General features: G+C 40.5%; 2 protein-coding genes across 2 annotated transcripts; one reads left to right on the top strand and one right to left on the bottom strand.

Moving 5' to 3' along the window:
* LOC109835254 (uncharacterized mitochondrial protein AtMg00810-like) lies at window positions 12,750–13,085 on the top strand. The gene has a single exon (XM_020403238.1). The coding sequence runs from the start codon at window positions 12,750–12,752 to the stop codon at window positions 13,083–13,085; it is 336 nt and encodes a 111-aa protein (XP_020258827.1).
* LOC109835253 lies at window positions 20,031–24,045 on the bottom strand. The gene is made up of 4 exons (XM_020403237.1): window positions 23,626–24,045; window positions 21,842–23,308; window positions 21,603–21,775; window positions 20,031–21,405 (listed from the first exon to the last, which is right to left on the bottom strand). Exons 1-4 carry the CDS (start codon window positions 24,043–24,045, stop codon window positions 20,031–20,033), a joined length of 3,435 nt encoding a protein of 1,144 aa, XP_020258826.1.

The raw sequence follows: 25,194 nt of genomic DNA, 5'->3' as shown, positions 1-25,194 counted from the left end.
CTTTAAACTACAATGTTGAATATGTAGGCTACATGTGTTAGATGTAGGCTTATCTCTAATAAGGGATAGAGATAACATCCCCCATGTGTGAATGACACGGATTTTAAAAATGTAAATAGGTTGCGTTTCCTATGTAGGATAACAAATCCGATATTATAAAGAAAGAATTGGGTATTCTATCTTTCAATCTCTTGTTTGTTGGTAGAGATAAACCCTGGAATCGGACAGGAACAATTTTATATTCCATCTCCTGGTCTCTTGTTTGTTGGTAGAGATAAACCCAAAATCGGAGAGGAAGAATTTTATATTCAATCTCTTAGTCTCTTGTTTGTTGGTAGAGATAAACCCAAAATTGGAGAGGAAGAATTTTATATTCTATCTCCTATTGCAAAAGAAACTCAAAGTAGGATCTCCACTTAAAGAATCTGGACTGGTTTGAATAATCCTAACTGTCATAAGGTTTGATTATTCAATTCAAAAGTGGATCTTTCGTTCACAAAATGAATCGAAAGAAGATTTTGGTTGTGGTCCTAACTGTAGTAAGGTTTGACCAAGTGAGAGTTTTGAGACGATCCTAACTGTAGGAAGGTTTGATCGCTCGATTTGTGGGCCTCTCGTTCATAGAAGGAATCGAGAGGGGATTTTGGCTTTGGTCCTAACTGTTTAAAGGTTTGACCAAGTAAGGGTTTGGGACGATCCTAACTGTTTAAAGGTTTGATCGTTCGATTTGTGGACCTCTCGTTCATTGAAGGAATCGAGAGGGGATTTTGTCTTTGGTCCTAACTGTTTAAAGGTTTGACCAAGTGAAAGGTGGGGGTTGGAATGATTTTAATCCATGACGGATTTTGGTGTACCCTTCGTCGATCGATTTGATCGGTGAGGGGTTTTGTGAGGAAAGATTAACTGTTTACAGATTTGAATCTCATCTCAACAAAAGCTGTAAAAGAACTTTATGATAATCAAAAGCATATTATTTGAAAGATCAGTTTCATATTTAAAACAATTAACTGATCTCGGGTTATCCCGGAGTATCCTATACAGGATCCTCTAGGAACTTCCCATTCTACAAAGGTTATCCTGAACATATTACGGATAATATTTTTTTAGGAACTTCCCATTTATTGGCATCATTAATTTGCTGTCATCCTGAGTAATCAAACGGTAAGCACCGTTTGAATAGACTGTTTCTATCACAAATGGTCCTTCCCATTTGGGTTCGAATTTTCCTTTCTTCTTGGAGTTAAGGATCATAGGCCGTCTTTCAGCTAGGACCAAATCTCCTTCTTTAAAACTCCGTTGTCGAACCTTTTTGTCGAAAGCTCGGGAAATTCTAGCTTGGTAGAACTCAATATGCTGTTGAGCTTCTAATCGCTTTTCGTCGAGCATCTCGAGTTCTTCAAGACGTTTCTGGTCTTGTTCTTCGGTTGTCATCTGTGTTGCGAGAGCAATCCGAAGAGATGGAATTTGTATTTCCAATGGAAGAACGACTTCACATCCGTATACCAACGAATACGGGGTCGCTCCCGTTGGTGTACGCACCGTGGTACGATAGGCCCATAGAGCTGCGCCAAGCTTGTCATCCCAATCTCGTTTGTTAGTTTTCACGAGTTTTGACAAGAGTTTGATGATTGTTTTATTGAAGGCTTCAGCCAATCCATTAGCTGTGGGATTGTAAGCTGTCGACGAAATGTCCTGAATCTTGAACTTCTCACAAAACCTGATGAAGGCGTTGCTGATGAATTGAGGACCGTTGTCGTGTATGATTCGTCTTGGGACACCATGCCGGTAGATGATATGGTGTTTGATGAATGCAATGACGTTACTCGTTTTAACTTCTCTGAGTGGAATCGCTTCAGCCCATTTGGAGAAGTAGTCAGTAATTGTTAGGATGAACCGATCACCTTTGACTGATGGGGGATTTATAGGACCAACAATATCCATTCCCCAAGTCTCAAACGGCCATGACGTTGCTGACGGGTGTAGATGCTCTGGAGGCTGGTGCATATAATTTGCATGTAATTGACATGCTTGACATAGTAGGGCATAATCAGCTGCGTCCTTTATCATAGTTGGCTAATAATATCCAATTCTTCTAAGTCGGTCGCGGAGCTTAGGACCGGGCTGATGTGCACCACATATCCCCTCATGCGCCTCTTTGAGTGCTTGTTCTGCTTCCTTATTGGATAGACAACGGAGTAGTAGACCGTCGTACGATCGTCGGTACAACATTTGTGATTCAGCGTTGTAGTAAAATCTCGGTGCCCTCCGCCGAATCGAATCCCTTTCTTTCACGTCTTCAGGTAAGATACCGTGTAGGACATAATCAATAATAGGGAAACGCCAATCTCGAACTTCAGGTAAGATACCGTGTAGGACATAATCAATAATATGCTTCTTTGGCAACCGAGTCGTAGATCGGAACAATAAGTTGGTGAGTTCTCACTGTAATTAACTGTTCTGTCTCGGGAGGCTGAGCCAGAGATACCGACAATGCCGCCAATGCGTCTGCGTATGCATTTTGGAGCCGCAGAACGTACTCGGTGAAAAATTCTTCAAATGAGCTTGCAATCTCGATGGCCACCTGATGGTATGGAATCAGGTCTTGATTTCTGACTTCATACTCTCCTTGAATTTGATTAACTACCAATTGATAATCTCCAAAAGCTTCTAGGTATTCGACCCCTAACTCTTTGGCAAAATTGAGTCCAATTATCAATGTGTTGTACTCGGCTACGTTATTAGAGCATGGTTCAGTCAACGAGTATGCTCTAGGTAAAACATGCTTTCCCAGGGAAACTAAAACGACCCCCACTCCTAAGGAGATTTCAGAACATCCGGGTGCACTCGCCACGTTGGTTGCTCGGGAAGCCCCATCGAAGTATAATTACCACACTTGCTGATGTGAGGTAGTATTAACCTCATGAGTTTCGTTCGGCAGGTCGTCGTATAATTCGACTACATCTTTTGTCGGATTTTCCGCCAAAAGGTCGCAAATAGCTCGTCCCTTGACTGATTTTTGTTGTTTGAAATACAAATCATATTGCGATAAGAGCAAAGCCCATCTGGCTAAACACCAATTCATAGAAGCCGGTTGGGTCATGAACACTCGGATGGGATTTATGTTGGAAATGACATAGATTGTCTGTCCAACTAAATAATGTCGCATTTTCTGAATCGCGAATACCAAGGTGAGGCATTCCTTCTCAATCATCGGATAACGAGACTCAGCTCCTACCATTGTGCGACTCAGATAATACACAGCTTGTTCGTGACCGTTATCGTCGTCTTGTGCAAGTAATGCACTTAACGAATGGCTCGTCGCTTTGACATAAATAAAAAACGGTCTGCCCGATTTCGGTGCAACGAGAATAGGTGGATTCGCCAGATATTTCTTAATATCTTCGAATGCCTTCTGGCATGCTTCATCCCAAACGAACGATACGCCTTTCTTTGCGAGTTTAGAGAACGGTTGATATTTTCCAGACAGATTTGATATAAATCCACGGATATATGCCAATCGACCTTGTAACCCTCTGAGTTCTTTAAGATTCCTCGGGGGTTGTAATTCATGTATCGCCTTAACCTTGTCAGGATCGATATGAATACCTTTTGTGGTGACGACGAATCCAAGAAATTTACCGCTGGACATTCCAAGGAATGATTTAGTCAGATTCATCTTTAACTGATGAGTCCTCATAAGTTCGAACATCGTCTTCAGATCGTTAATGTGATCGTTTTTATCACGGCTCTTAACGACCAGGTCATCAACATAGCATTCAACGGTCTTCCGAAGGTGCTCTTGAAAGATCTTCGTCATTGCTCGCTGATATGTAGCACCGGCGTTCTTCAAACCGAAAGGCATAACAGTATAACAAAAGACGCCAAGAGATGTTCTGAATGTTGTATGCTTTTCATCGTCCGGGTGCATTTTGATCTGATTGTACCCCGAAAATCCATCCATAAACGACATTCTCTCGAACACGCATGTATTATCAATAATGACATCTGTAATTGGTAGAGGAAAGTCATCTTTAGGACATGTTGTATTTAGATCCCTAAAGTCAATGCAGATTCTGATCTTTCCGTTCTTTTTAAGGACCGGAACGATATTGGCCAACCATTCAGGATGTTGTTCTTCTCTGACAAAACCCGAATCAATTAGTTTCTTGACTTCAGCTTCTATTGCCTCCATAATCTGTGGACGAAACCGTCTTTATTGTTGTTTGACAGGTTTGACATCTGGTTTAATGTTAAGGCTGTGCATTGCTACATATGGATCGAGTCCCGGCATATCTTCGTAATTCCAAGCGAACACGTCGATGTATTCTCGAATGAGGGCGATTAGTTCCTCTTTCTCGTCCGGTGGAAGATCTCCACTAATAAAGATAGGTTTCGGATTACTTTCGTCACCCATATTAACTTGATCTACTTTATCCTCAGTAGGAGGTTCTCTTTGTTCGAATCGATCACCATATTGGATATTCATGTAATGCATCCAAGGATCTTCCCAAGTGGGTAACTGATCATCTCCTTCTGTTGTGGAAGGATCAACTATCTCCATGTTCGACATTAAGGTTTTGAATCTTTCTCCAATGCTCACGTCGGAATCCCAAGTTGAAGCATCGGATGAATGCCCACTCTTATTTATTAGTTGGCTAATAATCTGTTGGCCATATTCGTCATCAGATGATGAAGCATAACCTAGACCCCTTTTATGACTGTAATAATTATCTGGTCTTCCTTTTGGTACATAGGCGGGATGGGGTGGAACCCTGACGCCTTGACCAAAATGAAGACCTTCACCGAGCGAGAGGTCATAGCCTTGGTTCGTCATATAATCATTCGCTTGTGAACTGTACCGAGAGAAATGTCGCCCGGGTTCTTCATCATCCGAATAAGTGTCTAAGAAAAGATCCGGGGTAGGGGATGGTTCCCCTTTCCCGAAAACTATTTCTTTTTCACCCCCTGTCTTTGCGGGTAAAAGTATAGTTGTTCCGACTGAACTTCGGATATGTTTCGTCGTCGTACAAGATGAACGAAGCGGCATATGTATTTTAGGGTCGTCATACAATTCCTGCATTACATCATCGAGACAACGCGAGTACTCTAAATCATTGTTTATTATTTCATCGACAAGCTGCCAGTTACAACTTTCGTCCGACGAATTACCACCGTCAAGATCGATTACAAGAGGTTCAATGTCATTTAGCACAAGACCTTCACTATAATCGAGCCCAGCTTTGGTATTAGCTTCTTCTCCGCTGTCCGTACCATGGGCCGATGGTTCAGTATCGGATTCAGCACCATAAAGAAGGGAGTCAGTAAAGTAATTTTCTAACCCCTTGAATGGTTGCTTATCCGCGACCACCGTCTTGACCTCATCATTAGTGTCGACATATTTCAGACACTGATGGAGGGTAGAGGGAACTATAAGATTACTGTGGATTCATGGGCGACCCAACAGTAAATTATAGGAAGTCTCTACATCGAATACATAGCAGGTGACTTCAGACTTCAAGTCTCTGAGCTGACACTTCACCCGAATTTTCCCCAACGGTCTTGATCCACTAGTGTTAAATCCGTAGATGATAGTTCCCGTGGAGGCTAGCTTGCTGGCGGGAATTCCAAGGTGATACATCAACCGAAGTGGCATGATGCTAACAGCGGAACCCAGATCAACTTGAATCCGGTTGACAATGCTCGAACCGATATATCCAGTAAAATATAAGGGTCTGTCATGCTTTGAGTTCTTGACTTGCATATCTTCTTTTGTGAAAGCGATGCAAGGAAATTTCGTGGCTGCCAGATTGTAATGCTGAATCGACGACTCTGGCTCTTCGGGATTTGGCTTAATCTGAGTAAGGAATACTTCAGAATCAGCCAAGGCTTCTTGTAATGCTTCTCTGGTATCTTTCGAGAGGCGTAGTAACTCGTATAGCGTAATCCTTACTGGGATATTAGCTAGCTGAGCCATAACGTCAAAACGATAGGGTGCGTTCGAACTTTTCGGTTTGTCTCATCCAATCGGTCGGTTGAAACGAGACTGCTTCGGAACTTGAACCTCTTTATGTTGGGGTTCCTTTTCTTTTTGCTTAGCCGGTTGTTGCGGCTTCCCAGCAGCTACAGGAGGAGTAGTGACTACCCCCAGCTCCGTAAGAGTTGTAGCATTTGGGTTAGAGGTTTCAGGATATTTATAATGGTATTCATTTCCACCTCTTGTAGCGAAAGATTCCTGCTCTTCTTCAGAAAGCGGTAAAGCTGGAATCTGTTCATCATTCTTCTCAGGAATTGCCAAGGCTCCATAACAAGACTTCTCTTTCGATGTCGTCCACTGTTCATCTTCAAGCAAATCCGGATGGACCCAAAGGATTTCGCCGTTGGGGGTTGTGTGAGATACAAGCCCTTTTTGGCGCTGTCCATGAGGGTCATCGTTGATGGTTTGCATCTTGACCTTTGATACTGGTTCGGCTTGAAACCAGGATAAAGGAACCGATCCGAAGCTGATAGACACCGCATTTGCAACTACTTTCTTCTCTTTCGGCTTTGGTGTCATGATACCAACATCGATTAAGGTTTGTATTTTGTCTTTTAAGACATAACACGCCTTAGTGGGATGGTGGACCCTTCTGTGATATGCACAATACTTTGGGTCATTAGTCTTCGTTGCTTCTTCTTGGTTTGTGACCGGTGGAAGCTTGATCTTGTTGTTATCCAGCAGGTATTTGAAGATAACTGGAACTTCATCATCCTTAAAAGAATACTCCTTCGGGAATTTAGGCTCTGAGGCCTTAAACTGCTTCGGAGGCTGTTGATTCTTATTCGGCGCCAATTGGAAGGATGACTACTGTGGTTGTTGTTGTGGCTGTTGTGATGTTTGATGCGCATCATCAGCAGCCCCAGACCCTCTTCCTCTGCCTTGAGAATTAAAGTTCTGTTTTTAAGGATCATCTTGTGGCAACCCCCTCTCCAACTTCTTTCTCTTAAGAAAGCGTTCGGCTTGTTCACCTCTCACTTTCAACTCTTTCCAAGTTTTAGAAGGCACAACCCCCATGACTTCTAACACATCCAGCGACAAGTTATTATGACATGTCTGTAGGATAAACTCTTCTGTGAGTGGATCTCGGCAGTTTAACGCTTTGTTCCGGAATCGTTTGACGAAGACATCAACCGACTCTCCATTTATCTGCTTCTCATCCAACAAGGTGCCAATTGAGACCTCCGTGTCGTCGTCGAAGAAATTGGTGAGGAACAATCCTTCCATATCTTCCCAGCTAGTGATGCTCCCGGGTTTGAGACGTCGGTACCAATCGAAGGCAGGCCCGCGAAGGGTCCCTACGAATAACCGGATCATCAAGGCTTCGTTTCCGGATATTGCACCAAGATATGACTTGAAATAGATCATGTGCTGAGTGGGTGAACCCCTGCCATCAAAAGGAGTAAAGATAATCAAATTAAACTTTGGGGGATAAGGAATCAGATCCCACTCCCTCGGGTACGGGTACGAAATGCCCGTTTTCTTCACTTCTTGGGCCGTCATCAGAGCATTGACCTTGCTCTCGAGGTCCTGCATCTTTTTGTCCTCTTCCTCACTCTTCTTCAAGTAAATTTGAGGAGGTTGAGTAGATGATTTGGCTGGGCCGCTTCCAGAATTGTCTTTATCAGGAGGAGGATCAGCAAAGATAGTCTCATCTTCTTCATCATCGTCCTCAGTTGTACGTACAGGTCTGGCGTTACGCTTGCTGGATTCTGCCTTTTGGCTCGATTCCGGCTGATGTTGTTGAGCTTGCAAATCTCGAACCTGCTGCATAGTCAACTCCATCTCTGTTTTGATTTCAGCTCTAATTTCCCCGCGGTTTTTGGCTAACGCTTCCTGTAGTATTTGAGCCAATTGGTCTGGCGTGATTGCGAACGATTCTCTGGCTCGCCCAACACTGGATGTAGTATCGTCCGATGCAACAGCGGAACAAGTATCTGACAGTTCCTCTTCTGAAGATAACCCCTCGTGCATTCTTTTATAGTCTCGACGTCGGTTAGCTCTTCTTTGTAACCGTAACATTCTTTAAGAGAGGCCCCGCTCAACTCTCCCTCCCGGAGAGAAATCAGGGTCAGGGTTGACTAACCGTTGTTTCCCTTTGTTGGTCATATTAATAGTGACCTCAGGGAATTCATCTCGTCGAACTGTAGGTCTCTTCTTGTTGAAGCGTCTCACTTTGGGTCTTGACGCTTCAGTGGAAAGTCTTTGAAATACGGAAACTCTAGTTGAATTATTTTTAGAGCATCCGCATTCTGTCAGTACTGCTTTAATGAGCCTCTCGCAGGAGCAGTGAGACTCATTTTCTCGGACAACTCTTTTTCTTGAGTTATTGTTTTGATAGTACAGCTCATCATTATTATGATTTGAGCAACCTATCTTTTGTTTTTGAACCCTGTTAACATGCACAGGACAACTAGTCGTCGCCTCTGGGCGATCCAAGGTTAAATTTTTAATTCCACCCCTTTGCGGGCGTGGAGTATTCATAGGTCCTAAACGAGAGTGAACTGGTATTCTCTCGTTCTGGACCACTAAGGATGTTTACGACCCTCTGTATATGAAACCACTAAGGGTTTATTTGCTGGATCTGGTTGTTTCTTGACTGGGGCTTTGCCTCGATCGTCAACCGAAGGACCGAGGCGATCCGCCATTGTGATCTTAAATTTGGATAAGTCTGGGCTAACCCAGGGTTTCACTGGTGATGCAGTAGACGGGCCCGGAACGGATGTTTGTGGCGTCTTCGGTACCCAAACTTTACGGTTCTTTGGTGGCTTTTCAGACACCATGTCCTTCTTGATTCCTTGTTTTTGTTGACGAAGAGCGCGGGCGCGGGCGGCCTTCACCTGACGCCTTTGTTCCTTCTTGATTCCTTGTTTTTGTTGACGAAGAGCGCGGGCGCGGGCGGCCTTCACCTGACGCCTTTGTATTCGTTCCTTAAGGGTTGAACGAGCCCTTTTGACGAGGGTCCACTCCTCCGTCGTAAGCTGTGCAGAAATATGATTATTTTTCCGTTGAGGCAACTGAGTCATTTTCTGTTTCCTCGACTCTAGGTCCGCATAGTAATGGACCCTGTCGGTTTGTTGTAAGGCTTTAGCCAATTGACGAGCACGGCGCTGGCGCTGTCTCTGACGAGCCCTCTTCGTCAGCACCGGTGAGCTATTTATCAGTGACTCCTTAATGAATGTGGAGTCGTTTGGAGCAGGGATGTCGCAGGCGGATTCCTTAGCAGCAGTCGGGTAGGAACTTTCACCTGCGGCCTTCATAGGCATTGCAGACTTGAAATTTTTTTTGGAAGATGAAATCTTCCTGCACTTGCGGGGTGAGGAATATTTTGAGGATGAGGCGATCTCTTCATTGACAACGATCTTGATCGGTTGCGACACCGCGACCTCGGCAGCGAGGCCGCTGGCTCCCACTGTGGTCGCCAGTTTGTTTTCAGCAAAAGTTGCTTCCATTGATAATTCTATTAAACTTCGGTCGTTTACAACGAATTACAATGAAAAAATGAGAAAATTACAACTTTTGAGAAAATAACACAGAAGTCGTTTATCGAATCCTATTTTGTGGGACTTTGCCTGTGTCGTGAGCGCTTTGACTCGTGGACCGCCGAATCACAGATCGTGAAGGGGGCTTTATGATTCTTCCTTCGTTAAAATCGTCTATCGATTCTTGTTTTTGTGGGACTTTGCCTGTGCCGGGAACGCTTTGGTTCGTGGACCGTCGAATCACAGATCGTGAAGGGGGGCTTTATAACTCTTCCTTCGTTTATCGAAGTGAGAATTTGAAACAATATCTTATCAAAGTAAGATAGTCGTTCTTCTTGAAATCAAGTCAAAGCTCGAATCTCAAGAGAATCCAAGAACAATAGTGTCTGCTCTCTCTGCTCTAAATTGCTCAATAATGTGCTCTCCCCTCGTCAGAAATGACCCTAGGGGGGTATTTATAGCCTCTGGGGTCTGTAGCTGCAAAAACTCAACAAAACAACAACGTTAGGCCGCGAGACAGTGTTTACTGTCTCGGCGGGCCGCGAGACAGTAAATGCTGTCTCGGAAAAAAAATATTCCTGGCAGTTTTTGTTTTAACTGCCTTCTCACGTTTCAAACTCCATTATTTTGGCAGTTATTCACGTGATTTTCGCCCACGATGTTTTTCACGTCCCTTGGCAGTTAATGGACACGTGGGTGGGAGTTATTTAAGGTGGTTTTGGTCGTTTCAACACTGTCTCGCTGGCGAGATAGTAAACATTGTCTCGCTTGCGAGACAGTAAACACTATCTCGCTGCGAGACAGTAAAGACTGTCTCGCTGGCGAGACAGTAAAGACTGTCTCACCTGCGAGACAGTTCATATCTGTCAGACGGTAAACTCTGTCTCGCTGGCGAGACAGTAAACACTGTCTCACTGGCGAGACAGTTTATATCTGTCAGTTTTGAGTAATTTTCTCTATGTTTGGATATCTATTAGCATTTTTTGACGCCTACAGTGCCGGACATACTCATAGTGGGGGAGGCACAAGTTGATAACGACCTTTGGTACCTTGACAATGGAGCTAGCAACCACATGATCGGTCACCGAGGCAAGTTCAAGGAACTCGATGAGAAGATCACCGAAACAGTTAAGTTTGGTGATGGATCCGCGGTGAAGATCAAGGGGAAAGGCTCTATCCTCTTCCAGTGCAAAAATGACGATCAAAGGGTACTACCTGAGGTATATTATATTTTGAGTTTGAAATCTAATATCATTAGCCTTGGTCAGATGACTGAAGATGGGAGTAAAGTTGTTCTTGCTGATGAGTTCTTGAGGGTGTTTGATAGGAACGGTACACTCTTGATGAGGGTGACACGTTCAGCTAACCGACTGTACATGATAGAGTTGAAGACATGCAGGCCGGTGTGTTTTACGGCAAACATCGATGATCCAGCTTGGTTGTGGCATGGTCGTCTTGGGCATGTCAATTTCTTCACCCTCAAAATGATGACCGATAAGAGGATGATTGTCGGGTTGCCAAAGATATCACACCCGAACCAAATATGCGGGGGGTGCCTCATCACCAAGCAAACAATACTTCTGTTCCCTTCGCAAGCAAATTTTAGAGCTCAGAAGCCACTGGAGTTATTACATGCCGATCTATGTGGCCCGATCACCCCATCTACACTTGCTGTTAACAAATATTTTGTCCATGTTGATGATTTTAGCCGGTGGATGTGGGTGTCCATGTTGAAGGCCAAGAGTCAAGCCTGTGAAGCCTTCAAGAAGTTTATGACTAAGGTGGAGAATGCATGTGGCCACAAGGTGAAGACCCTGAGAATAGATCGAGGTGGCGAGTTCTTGTCAAAGGAGTTCACCCAGCTATGTGAAGACTACGGCATCAAGCGTCATCTCACTGCACCGTACACCCCATGGCAAAATGGTGTAGTGGAGAGGCGTAACCGCACGGTGATGGCCACGGCAAGGAGCTTACTCAAGAGTATGCATATGCAAGGAATGATGTGGGGCGAAGCAGTCAGGCATGCGGTGTACTTGCTCAACCGACTACCAACCAAAGCGTTGTGTGATCTCACACCTTACGAAACTTGGTTTGGTAAGAAACCTCGTCTAGAACACTTGAGAATATTTGGGTGTGTGGCACATGTGAAGGTTGTAGGAGTTCATCACAAGAAACTTGACGACCGGAGCACGCCAATGGTATATATTGGCATAGAAGAAGGGAGCAAAGCACATCGCCTCTATGATCCTCAACACGGCAAAGTTCATGTCAGCAGGGATGTTGCGTTCGAGGAAGGAAAAGAATAGGAGTGGAGCGCAGACGAAGATGAAAGACCACCCAACTGGGTGGAGTTCATGGCAGAAGAGGAATCAGTAACAGCCGACCAAACTGAACAACCAGCCGGCCAAACCAACCGTCGGCCTAGGTGCAGATGCTAAGGCAGTGAGTCCCGCTACATCGGAGGCGTTCGGAACATCGGGCACTTCTATCTCTCAAGATTAACCTGTGCGCTACCGTTTCCTAGCAGATATCTATGCAGAGACAGAGGTGGTTAACCTTCCCACAGAGGAACTGTTTCTAGCCACTGAAGAACCCACGAGCTATCGTGAGGCTACAACAGAGCATGAATGGCGGACAGCCATGGAAAAGGAGATGGAGGCAATCGAGAAGAATAAGACTTGGGTACTCACGGAGCTACCGTGGGGCTTCAAACCCATTGGCCTCAAATGGGTGTACAAGCTGAAGAAGGACAGCGAGGGCAACATCCTCAAGCATAAGGAGAGACTTGTAGCGAAGGGCTACGTTCAACAGCATAGCGTGGACTTCGATGAGGTGTTTGCACCTGTGGCGAGACTTGATACCATCAGGATGATCCTTGCTATATCAGCATAGCGCGGATGGGAGGTACACCATCTGGATGTCAAGTCGGCATTTCTAAATGGTGATCTCCAGGAAGAAGTGTACGTGGACCAGCCTGAAGGGTTCGCTATGAAGAATGAAGAGCACAAGGTCTACAAGCTTTCCAAGGCGCTCTACGATCTACGCCAAGCACCACGGCATAGAACATGCGGCTTGACAAATGCTTGAAGGGCATCGAGTTTATTAGGTGCTCTCAGGAGCAGGCGGTATACACTAGGAGCAACGGAAGGGATGTACTCATTGTTGGTGTGTACGTGGACGACTTGATCGTCACGGGCTCGAGTGCGGATGTGATCAGTTTTTTTAAGCTGTAGATGATGAAGGAGTTCGAGATGAGCGACCTTAGGCTACTTTCCTACTATCTTGGTATTGAGGTGGACCAGAGAGGTGATTGCATTTCGCTAAGGCAGGCAGCCTATGTGAAGAAGGTCTTGGTTCAGTTCGAAAAGATGGATTGCAACCCGATCCAGTATCCCATGGAGGCAAAGCTAAAGTTTGGAAAGGATCCTGAAGGAAAACTGGTGGACGTGACAAAGTATAGGTGCGTCATTGGATGCTTGAGGTATATAACTCACACCCGACCTGATATCTCTTATGACGTAGGAATTATGAGTAGGTACATGGAGCAGCCTATAGTTGTGCATCGTTAGGCGATCAAGCACATTCTGAGGTACGTAAAGGGAACCATGTCCTACGAATTAGTGTACAGATGGAGTCAATGCAATGAAGAGATGGTGGGATTCACTGACAGTGATCTTACGGGAGATGTAGATGACAGACGCAGCACAGGCGGCATGGCATTCTATCTAGGTGACAGTCTGGTCACTTGGACATCACAGAAGCAGAAGACGGTGGCATTATCCTCTTGTGAGGCTGAGTTCATGGCGGCAACAGCTGCAGCATGCTAAGGTCTGTGGCTGAGGAGATTAGTCAGCGAGGTGACCGACAGTGAGTCTAAGCCGGTTACTCTCTTCGTTGACAACAAGTCCGCGATTGCCTTGATGAAGAATCCAGTATTCCATGGAAGAAGCAATCACATTGACACACGTTTCCATTTCATTCGTGAGTGTGTTGAACGAGGGCAGATTAAAGTGGAGTTCGTGATCACGAGCAAGCAGCGGGCGGACATTCTCACGAAGGCACTAGCAAGGGTGAAGTTCATCAAAATGCGTGAGCTGCTAGGAGTAAGGAACTTAGACTCTCGTCCAGATTAAGGGGGAGAATGTGAGATAGTTAATCTGTCCTACCCATTAAGGGGAGTGTTCCTACTTTGTAGGAGTCCATGTTAGTGGAAAATGTTAGTGGAAGAAGTTAGAAGTTAGTGGATAGTGGAGAAGTTAGAAGTTAGTGGATAGTGGAAGAAGTTAGAAGTTAGTGAATAATGTTAGTGGAAGAAGTTAGAAGTTAGTGGACAATGTTAGTGGTATGATCTTATATATATGTAAGCAATCATGTAACTTTGTAAAAAAAAAGAAGAAGAAGGAAAAACTCCCTACTCAAAAAATTCGGCCAACTCTCTATCTCTGTCGTTTATTTCGTGACAAATCTCGGTAGGTGCTTAGGCCGATCCCAATTCAAAGCCATCAAAGGAAACAATGCGTGCAAGAGAACATGAACTCATCCTCCTCCTCCAACAGATTGAACCCCCGCATTCTACTGCATGTTTATAAGGATGTTCTACATAGCAAGGGTTACAATGATCATTTTCAACTTCCAATAAAATATGCAAGTAAAACAATAAGTACATGCATCATGAACTGGACTAAAACTTGAAACTGAATAGAGAGCAAGGGCGTAAAGACTCAGTTCAATAAATATGCAAGAGACTTTCATAAATAAATGTAGGAAAAAATTCAAATAAAATTATAGCATGTAAAATAAATCCGAAATAAAATAATAAGAAAGTCTGGCCTGATCGAAAATAGTCATGTAAACACTACCCGAGAAGATTAAGGACCCGCCTATCGCCCTGACGCATATGATCCTCTCTCCCCTAGCGGGGAAAACCCCAGAAACGGCCGGCCTTTGTACTTAGACGAGAGAATAAAGCTTCAGCTCCGACGAAGAACGGTTGCCTAAAAATAACACCAACATATGAACGAAAATAATATGCAAAGGAGAGAAGAGGAAAAAGAGATAATTGTTTCTATATCTTTTCCGAAAGTGAATTAGGGGTATATATATAGGGTTGAGAAAACCATTATAATTCATATAATTAATACGGTAACATTCGTAGTCTATGTATGAAGATGTAACTGCATAGGGTTAGAATTTGCCCTTAATATCTGAACATTTCAAACTAATGTGAAACTAAAATACTGCACTTATATCTTTACATACATGCATATGCACATACATGAATGAAATTACTAATAGTTACATGCAAAACATTCAAGAGAACCTTATAATATAATTTTATATTTTAAAGTATATTTCATACTTCATATGCATAAATTTTAAATTCTTGTATTATAAGAGGTTACAAATTTGTTGCCTATAAAGTAGACATTCTAAATTTAAATTGGTTGCCTATAAAAGAGATATTCCAAATTTAAATTGGTTGCCTATAAAAGAGACTTTCCAAATTTAAATTTATGCATATGAATTATTCTCATAATTATGGTCCTCTTATTCATACTTGAATATAAAATGTTTCATATAGAATTATAACAATTATAAAATAAATATAATCACATATGCATATGACGTATAAGCCCTATTTATATGGAAAACCTCATATCGAATGATTTGTAATAAATTAATAATATTACATATGATTGTAAAACAAAAGCTAGAAATAAAAATATTTTTGTCAATACCACTAGACCAGAAACTTAACTAGATCAGCTCCTAACTAAAAACTCCTAAAGTGAAAGGATCAAAGTTTTACCCGAGTAGTTTAGCCAGGTAAGGATAGTACTAGAAGAAGATCAAAGATCAATTAAGTACCTCGTTACTTACGGAGCGTGTTATGCAACTCCTAAATCTTACCTTAGACACCAACTAATCTAAAAAACTTAAACCAGTTCACATAATGATTTTTAGTTCCTTAACTATATGTGTGAATAGTGACTATTAACAATAAATACGTAAACAGTAACTATAAAAACAGTATTAGTAACTGTGAACAGTAAATGCGTGAATAATACTGGTGAATAGTGGTTTGCAGTTTTGAACAGTACTTACACTTTTACTATCTATATATGGCACTATAATTTGCTACAATAACTATCATAAAAACTTAATTGCTACAGTGACATTATTTAATTATAATTAATTATGGCAATTAAAATAAAGCAAGAAAACAATTACAAAAGCCATATTTTCCTAGAATGAACAGTAATTGCATTTTTATGAATAAGGAAAATAATTGTCTGATAAACAGTGCTCTATATAAAATAGTAATCATAATTTTTTTTAAAATAAACAGTAACCAAAACTATTTTTTAAAATAAAAAATAACGGTTTTAATATAAAATGAACAGTAACCAAAAGTATTTTTTAAAATGAGCGATAACGGTTTTAATATAAAATGAATAGTAACTAAACTGTTTTTTAAATAGTAACATTGTTAACAGAAATTAAAATGGGTGAATAGAAACTATGAACAGTAATTTTTTCAATAATAATTTTGGATTTAAAATAATAGCTATAAACTCCTCAATCTTCTAGATTGTTGGAAAAAAATAAATACGTAAACAGTAACTATAAAAACAGTATTAGTAACTATGAACAGTAAATGCGTGAATAATACTGCTGAATAGTGGTTTGCATTTTTGAACAGTACTTACACTTTTACTATCTATATATGGCACTATAATTTGCTACAATAACTATCATAAAAACTTAATTGCTACAGTGACATTATTTAATTATAATTAATTATGGCAATTAAAATAAAGCAAGAAAACAGTTACAAAAGACATATTTTCCTAGAATGAACAGTAATTGCATTTTTATGAATAAGTAAAATAATTATCTGATAAACAGTGCTCTATATAAAACAGTAATCATAATTTTTTTTAAAATAAATAGTAAACAAAACTATTTTTTAAAATAAAAAATAACGGTTTTAATATAAAATGAACAGTAACCAAAACTATTTTTTAAAATGAGCAGTAACGGTTTTAATATAAACTGAATAGTAACTAAAACTGTTTTTTAAACAGTAACATTGTTAACAGAAATTAAAATGGGTGAATAGAAACTATGAACAGTAATTTTTTAATAATAATTTTGGATTTAAAACAATAGCTATAAACTCCTCAATCTTCTAGATTGTTGGAAAAAATTCAAATAAAATTATAGCATATAAAATAAATCCAAAATAAAATAAAAAGAATGCATGTCTGGCGTGATCGGGAACAGTCGTGTAAACACTACCCTAGAAGATTGAGAACTCGCCTATCGCCCTGACACATATAATCCTTTCTCCTCTAGCGAGAAAAACCCCGAAAGCGGCCGACAATCTACTAGGGCGAGAGAACAGAGTTTCAGCTCAGATGAAGAACGGTTGCCCAAAAAAACACCAACATATGAACGAAAATAATATGCAGAGGAGAGAAGAGGAAAAAAAGAGAATTGTTTCTATATCTTTTCCGAAAGTGAATAAGGGGTGTATATATAGGGTTGAGAAAGTCATTATAATTCCTACAATTAATACGGTAAACTTCGTCATAAATTTTCATAACGTTCTCCATAATGTATAGTCGTTACGCACATTTTAATTGTATTTATAATACTATTCTATGTGGGACTATTCATGAAAATAAAATTGCCTTTTCTCCAACAAAATATCCAACAATAAAAATATAAGAAACAACCAGTTAAAAAGAAAATAGTGGAAGACAAACTCACCTTATAATCAAAGTTGAACATTCCTTGAGAGTAATGGGGTTCGTTGGTAAGCTAGCAGGATTTTGCAACAAACATCACTTGGAAAACGTCAATATCAACTAAATAGAAATATAGAATGAACAATTACCTTATGATATAGAGACATTATTAGCTTACAAAGTTAAGATTTACATGTGCATTAACTTTCATGGTAAATTTATCAGTTAAATCAGTCATCATCCTCCTTTTAAGCATCAGCTCTAGAAATACAATGAATGAGTTTTTTTTACCTAGTTGCTACAGGGGAATTTTGAAGAACGTATATACCAAGATAAATCAAGCAGAGAATCATGTAGCCGGAAAGAATTTACACAGATTGGCACTAACCTTTGGATCAAGAAAATTCGCTCCGAATTCATAATGTGAAGTAGGAACCTTAACAGTTTCAGAAGATTGAGACGGAAGTTCCATCATCCCATAAAGACACTGATTATGATTATATAAACAATTTTAAAGTCAAAACTTACAAAACACTACAATGTTAAAGCCAAATCTTCCAAGAAATCATAATCATTCAATACACTAACACTTGAAAAATTCATAATCATTCAATAATTAAATACTAAATTACCTGTGACTCAGTGAAAACTTTTGGTTCAAACCTTTTGTAAAGTCAAAACGTAATCCTTCAAAAAACTCGGGTTTCAGAGACACTGCAAGAAACTTGGTAAAAACAAAGTCAGTAAACCTGAAATAGCCAAGTTCCTTTAACTAAAATTTGAACATGCACTTCTTTTCATTCTTAATCCTTCAGTACAGTTCTAGTTTACCAATGATTATTCATATCCGTTAACTTCCAATAAACAAAGAAAAAACAACTTTTTTCAAGTACATAATTTACATATACATCAGTAAATTCATAAAAAGTGAAAGCTTTCTTTTTCTCTAATAAACCAAGAGAGGCATTTACATCAAGAAGTTTCCTGGCGAATCGATTGTTGCTGACGTCGAGCTCGAAGAAGAGCTTCAATCGATCGAACTTGTGGGGGACTTGTCGTAGAATCGATTCAAGTTGATATGAATAGCGCGAGATAGGAGAGGAGGAAGAGCTCGGCGTAGTTGAGGTCAATTCCGACAATGGCGGTGACATTAGGGTTTGACGGCGACGTATCGGAGACACTAGCTTGTTAATTTCCAAGCCTGGCGAGCAATGTAGGCTCTACGGAGGTTAGGGTTTGGGAACAAGAAGGTGGGCTCCACAGAGACGGACTCGCCGTGGACTGCTTTTGAAGCATCGTGATGTAGTAGACGAATTGGTGACGGTGGAGGCGGAGGCGTCGACGGTGGAGGGCGGAGCGTCGACGGCGCAAGGCGGAGCGCTCTGCGAGCGGCAGAGGGTGGAGGCGTCGTGGAGTTCGTTCGGTCGGCGCGAAGAGGCGCAGTGGGTGGAGAAGGGATTGGCAGGGTTAGGCTTTGAGATCGAGAGGGAGAAGAGTAGGAGGATAAAGATTCCTGAAAGTTTTGAATTTGGGGCAAATTTTGAGTGTTTTATTTTTCTTTTTGTGGGTCCAATCTTCCTAGACGGAAAGTTCTGTCTAGGATACTTCCTCAACGGAACTTTCCGTCTAGAAAGATTGGACCCATGTTTTTAAAAAAAAATAGCTAAAACTTTTCCGTCATGGAGACTTCCTAGACTGAAATTTCCGTCTAGGATGAATCATCTTAGGAGGAATATCGTAGATAGACGTTTTCCGTCGATATTGTCATCATCCTAGACGGAAAAATTTCTATCTAGGATGCTAAGCTTTTTACTAGTGTAGGAATAGGACATCTCAGTACCAAGCATAAAATTTGTATTTGGTATCAAACATATCCATTTTTTTCTTTCTCTCTTTCTATATATATATATCTATTCCTCTATAAAAATAGGAGGATCCAAGCTTTACTATTCCTGCTACAGTAAATCACTATAGTATTGTTACTGTAGTAAAGACAGAAGGATCCAAGATTTCCTATTCATGCAACAGTAAATACTGTAGTATTATTACTACAGCACAGGTGGGAACTGTAGCGCAAAAAAATTTACTGTAACATTATTACTGTAGCTCAGGCGTGATAATGCAACATTTAAAAAATTATTACTGTAATACTTAAAAAAGTTGTATTTAAATACATAATTATTGTAGCGGAAATAAAAAAATAAAAGTCATGTTTTGCACACTATATATATGTATAGGAAAATGATAGGGGCACACCCTCAAGCACAACTCCAACCACACCCTTTCGTTTTTTTGTTTTTTTGGTAAATGAAAATTTTTATTCATCACCAATATGTAAAATTTGTACATCAAGAATAACCTCACATATGTGAGTTAACAACAAAAATATAGCAAAACTATATACAAGCCTCCTCAAAAGAAGAGAAGGAAAACTGAAGATAAAACGTGCACAGGTTTCGTGCACATCCAGGCCTCAAAAACTCAGGAGCAGCAGTAGAGAGAAGCCAAGAAACACTTGTACTCCTCATTTCAACCTTCAATTGGAGCCTCCACATCAAAACAAGACCTCAGCAAAAGGCAGGATCCTATTCCACAGGGGATTATACATGCACTGGTTTAGACGTGCACATCCAGGTCCCAAAAAACTCAAAAGCTGCATTTGATAGAAGTCAAGACACACTTGTACTCCTCACTTCAACTGAAGCCTCCGCATCAAAACAAAGCCTCAACATAAAACAGGATCTTAATTTCCACAGGGGATTATAGTGCTAACATCAGATCCTTGTGTTCTTTCAAGAGCTCACTATTAAGGATGCTGGACAGGATATCAATTTTGATTTCCCTAATCAACCGATCAGCACCCTTGCAAACTTGAGTGAAAATTCTAACATTTCTTTCCCTCCAAATACTGTAAACAGTAGCCGCCAAAGCCATTCTCTTGATTTTATTTTTGAAAACACTCCCTCTCAACCTGATATTATACCAGTCCAGGAGTAAGTTCCAGTCACACGACCTCCAATTAAACCTTAGCCAGTCCATAATACCATTCCAAACTTCACTTGAGAAGCAACAAGCAAAGAAAAGGTGATTTCTAGTTTCTGTGGCATTTACAGAACATAGGATGCAACAATTGCAGTTGATAATCCCCCTGCCCAGAAGCTTATCCTGTGTAAGTAATCTGTCAAGGACAGCTAGCCACAACACAAAACTGTGCTTAGGAAAGCTAATTCCTTCCCAAACAGTTTCCTTCCACACTACCTTAGCTGTAATAGGAAGCAGGGCATGATATAGAGCAGAAATTTTCAACTTATAACTCTTTATACAAGAGCTAAAGAGATGAAGAAGACCTGAAACTCCACCACACATATTCAGCACATTATCTCTAATTCTGAGGATTTGTTTCCACATCCAAGAGTCACCAACTTTAGCCTCAACCTGCCAAATATTCCTATGTTTCAGATAAGTGCCATGAATCCACTTAATCCAAAGGAGCTCCTTGTTTGAATGAATAAACCATATGATCTTAAGGGCAGATGCAGTGTTCCATGTGACTGCTGAAAAGATTCCTAACCCTCCTTGATCCTTACTTCTACAGATAGCATCCCAAGAGACAAGAGAAGGTTTATTTGTATCAGCTTTTCCCCATAGAAAATCTCTACACAGTTTGTCAATTCCATAAAGAACTTTCTTAGGTAGGATATAACTTGAAGTCCAAAATAATTGAACCCCAAGGATGACACTTTTAATAATCTGGAGTCTCCCCGCATAGGATAAATGCCTATGAGATAGCCAATTTTGAAACTGACTGGAAATTTTGTAAAAAAGAGGTCTGCAGTCATCAAATGATAACCTCTTGCATACAAGCGGTACTCCCAAATATCTGATAGGGAGGTTGCCTTCAGAATAGCCTAAGCAATTTTGAATAGAATCCTTGATAGAATCATCAACACCACCATAAAATACAGCACTTTTGCTGGGATTTACATCCAGACCAGTTACTGTACTGAAATGAGAGATACACTGCTTGAGCTTTTGCACTGAGTACAGATCCCCTTTGCTAAACAGCAGTAAGTCATCGGCAAAGATGAGATGGGTAATTTTTAGTTTGCCACATTTAGGATGGAATTTAAAATTCCTGTCAAGTTTCAAAAGATCAAGGCTCCTAGATAGGTATTCCATACCCAAGATGAACAAGTAAGGGGATAGTGGATCACCTTGCCGCAGCCCTCTTTCCCCTTTAAAATAGCCATGTAGAGAGCCATTTAGAGAGAGAGAGAGTATTTGGGAGTAGAAATACAAGACATAATCCAATTAGTCAGCATATTTGGAAACCCCAGACCAGAGAGCATTTCAGCTATAAACTTCCAACTAATGGTGTCAAAGGCTTTTCTGATGTCCATATTAATCATAATCCTTGGAGATATATGCTTCCTGCCATAGTTCTTTACAAGTTCATGAGCCAGAAGGATGTTATTTGATATCAGTCTACCTTTCACAAATGCACACTGAGCATCATTTATTATATAACCCATAACAGATTAGATTCTGTTTGCAAGAATTTTAGAGATAACCTTGTATATGCAGTTGCAACAGGATATAGGCCTGAAATCAGATGAGTAAGTTGGACATTGGACCTTAGGAACAAGAGTAATGGATGTAGTGTTGATTTCACCCAAAAGTTTTCCTGTTTTAAAAAATTCCTCAATGGCTAAAGATACCTCATCTCCAATAATTGGCCAAGCAGATTTATAGAAAGAAGCACTGAAACCATCAGGGCCAGGGGCCTTGTTATCTGCCATAGAGAAAACAGCACTTTTGATTTCATCCCTAGAAACAAGAGCTGAAAGAGAACTGGCATGCTGGCTATTTAAACAGGGACCATTCTTGATGATATCTCTGTCAGGAGTGTCAGTACTGATTGCAGTCCCCAGAAGGTTTTTATAATAGGAAATCAGTTCCTTTGCAATTGCCTCAGTGTCAGTGATTCTAGTATCAGATTCATCATGTAAGACTAAAATTCTGTTGTGATGCCTGTTTGACTTAATGATTGAGTGAAAAAGCTTAGTACATCTATCCCCTTGAATATTCCATGCAATTCTAGCCTTTTGCTTGTAGTATGATATTTCACATTCAGAGAGATAGTTAAAAGAAATCAAACATTTCTTTTCTTGATCAATGAGATCAGCATTTAAAGGATCCTTCTGTAAATTCCTTTGGATGTTCTCTAATGAATTCCTTGCCCTAGAAACCTGTTCACTAATATTATAGTAATGTTTCTTGTTGAGTTCCTTCAATGCCTTCTTCAGCAGCTTGAGCTTAGAACAGACTGAGTACATAGCATGTCCTTGAATAGAGGATTTCCAGATAGAAGAAACAATAGGAAGAAAGCTGGGATGTTTGGTCCACATCTTAAAAAACTTAAAAGGCTTCCTTCCATGAGATTTATCCTCATATAATGAGATAAGAGCAGGAGAGTGGTCAGAGAAACTAGGGACTAAAAATTCAGCATGACAAGAATTGTACCTGAGTAACCAAGCTTCATTGATAAGTGCTCTGTCCAATCTACTCCAAATCCTAGTGCTTTGGTCTTGCTTATTACTCCAGGTATAGAAAGAACCCAAGGTTTTCATATGAGAGAGGTGGCAGCTATCAATAAAAGACTTAAAGTCTAGAAATTCAGTATCAGATAGAGCAGCTCCACCCAACTTTTCCTCATTACTAATCAGAGCATTGAAGTCCCCACATAGCATCCAAGGAACTTGGCCAAGATTATTACATATCTGACTTAAACTCAACCACAGACTTTTCCTAGCTTCAGCTTGATTATAACCATAGACTGAAGTTATAAAACAATCTAATCTCCCATCAATGAATTTAGCATAACAAGTTATTTGTTGAGGGGAATAGTGAACAATATTAATGTCAAGAACATTGGGATCCCATAAGAGAAAGATTCTTGTCTTTTCAGTATTACTCCCATTTGCATGCCACTGCCAATGATTTACAAGCTTCTTTGAAATATCAGGTAAATTACTCACCTTTAATTTTGTTTCAAGCAGAGCAAGGAAGGAAAGATGATATTGAGATATAAACTGCTTAACCAACTTCTGTTTAAGGGGTTTATTCAAACCCCTTACATTCCAAAATGATAGGTTCATTTGTGCAAGCCCCCTCTGTCCACTGAAGAGGGATTAATTCCACTTGTGATATTTATCAGAGGGGAGAAAGTATTTTCAAAGTTAATTTTGTTTTGAACTATCCAGGGGCTTTTAGCTTGTAATATACCAGGCTTAGATAGATGTGCATGATTGGAATTACCAGCCTGATTTATTTGCTCTTTTCCAAATATGCTCACCCAGGGGTTTTCAGCTTGTGATGCATTAACCTCCCAGAATGGTTGAGAATTACCTGAATCTGAAACGTGCACAACATGCACAGGTTCAACAGTTGTCTCACCAGAACTTCCAGATAAAGGATCAACATCCCCAATAACAGGAACATGTACAGCTTGTGCAGTTTGCTGAACTACATCCCCAGGGGAAATCATAATAGATTTACCTTTATCCAGGTTAGCACCAATTCCTTGAATATTAGCCTGCCCAGATTTTTCCTCCAGAACCAAGTTAGTATTATTTCCAGATATATCATTTCTTAACTTAGGGATCCATTTTTGTGCTTTAGCTTTTCTCCAACAATGTAATACATCATGCCCCACTTGCTTACACCTTAGGGATCCATTTTTGTGCTTTAGCTTTTCTCCAACAATGTAATACATCATGCCCCACTTGCTTACACTGGTCACACCATCTTGGTTTCATTTCGTTTTCTCCAACAATGTAATACATCATGCCCCACTTGCTTACACTGGTCACACCATCTTGGTTTCATTTCGTAAATAACCCTTTGCTGGTAATTCTTGCCATTTGGACCTTGGATTTGTATCTGATCAGGAAGAGTGGCAGGTAAATCAACTTCAATTAAGACTCTAGCGTAGGCTAGTCTTTGTCTATTTGCAGTAAGTTTATCAGTAGTGATAGGCCTACCAATAAGACTGGAGATTTTACTTATACATTTAGCATTCCATAGATTAAGCCTAAGTGCAGGAAGTTGTATCCACATAGGATAGGTGCATGAATTAACCTTATCAACTTCATCTCCATTGTTCCAAGGTCTAAGCAAAAAAGGTCTAGATCCAAAAAACCAAGGGCCACTGGCAAGAATATCATTCATATCATCTTTATTCCTGAATTTGAATAGGAATAGCCCAGCCTTGAGTAAACAGATTTCAAGCATAGCTTTATTTATCCAAACCTTTTGAATAAAATTCTCCATAGCCTTGAATCTAACATTCAGCCCTAGAACTTGGCCAACAAGAGAACATTCCCAAATAGAACATTCTTCCTTCCATTCATCATCATTAAAACACACAGCATCCTTAGTGATAGGTGGCAAGAACTCTAAGCTTAATCCACTTCCAGATTTCCTATTGTCAGCAAACAAATTCACCCAGCTTTTCTTGTTTTTGTCCTGAATCTTTTCATCAGATGCAGAATCAAGATTACTAGGGACAGGAACATCATTAGTCTTAGCAGAATTCTCCTTAATAACAGAAATCAAAGAATCATTGAGTTTATTTGAAGATATATCAGAGGCCTTCTTCTTTGTCTCAGTAGCAGGATCAGAAACAATAGGATTCTTGTCGCTGCTAATCTTATCATCAGATACCAAAGAAGCATTAATTTGATCAGAGATCAGATTAGAATTCAAATCACCTAAACATTTTCTCTGAACAGAACTTAGAGAGCTCTCCAGATCAACTTCCTCCGCCCAGGAAAGATTAGCAGAACCACTTTGAGAAAGAAGCAGAGGTTTGAAACCAGATCTAGGAGGATCATTCAATGGAGTAGAAGCTTCAAGAATTTCA

The sequence above is a fragment of the Asparagus officinalis genome, chromosome 3 (genome assembly GCF_001876935.1).
Source record: "Asparagus officinalis chromosome 3, Aspof.V1, whole genome shotgun sequence".
Taxonomy (NCBI): Eukaryota; Viridiplantae; Streptophyta; class Magnoliopsida; order Asparagales; family Asparagaceae; genus Asparagus; species Asparagus officinalis.
This window is presented reverse-complemented; position numbering and strand designations above follow the sequence as displayed.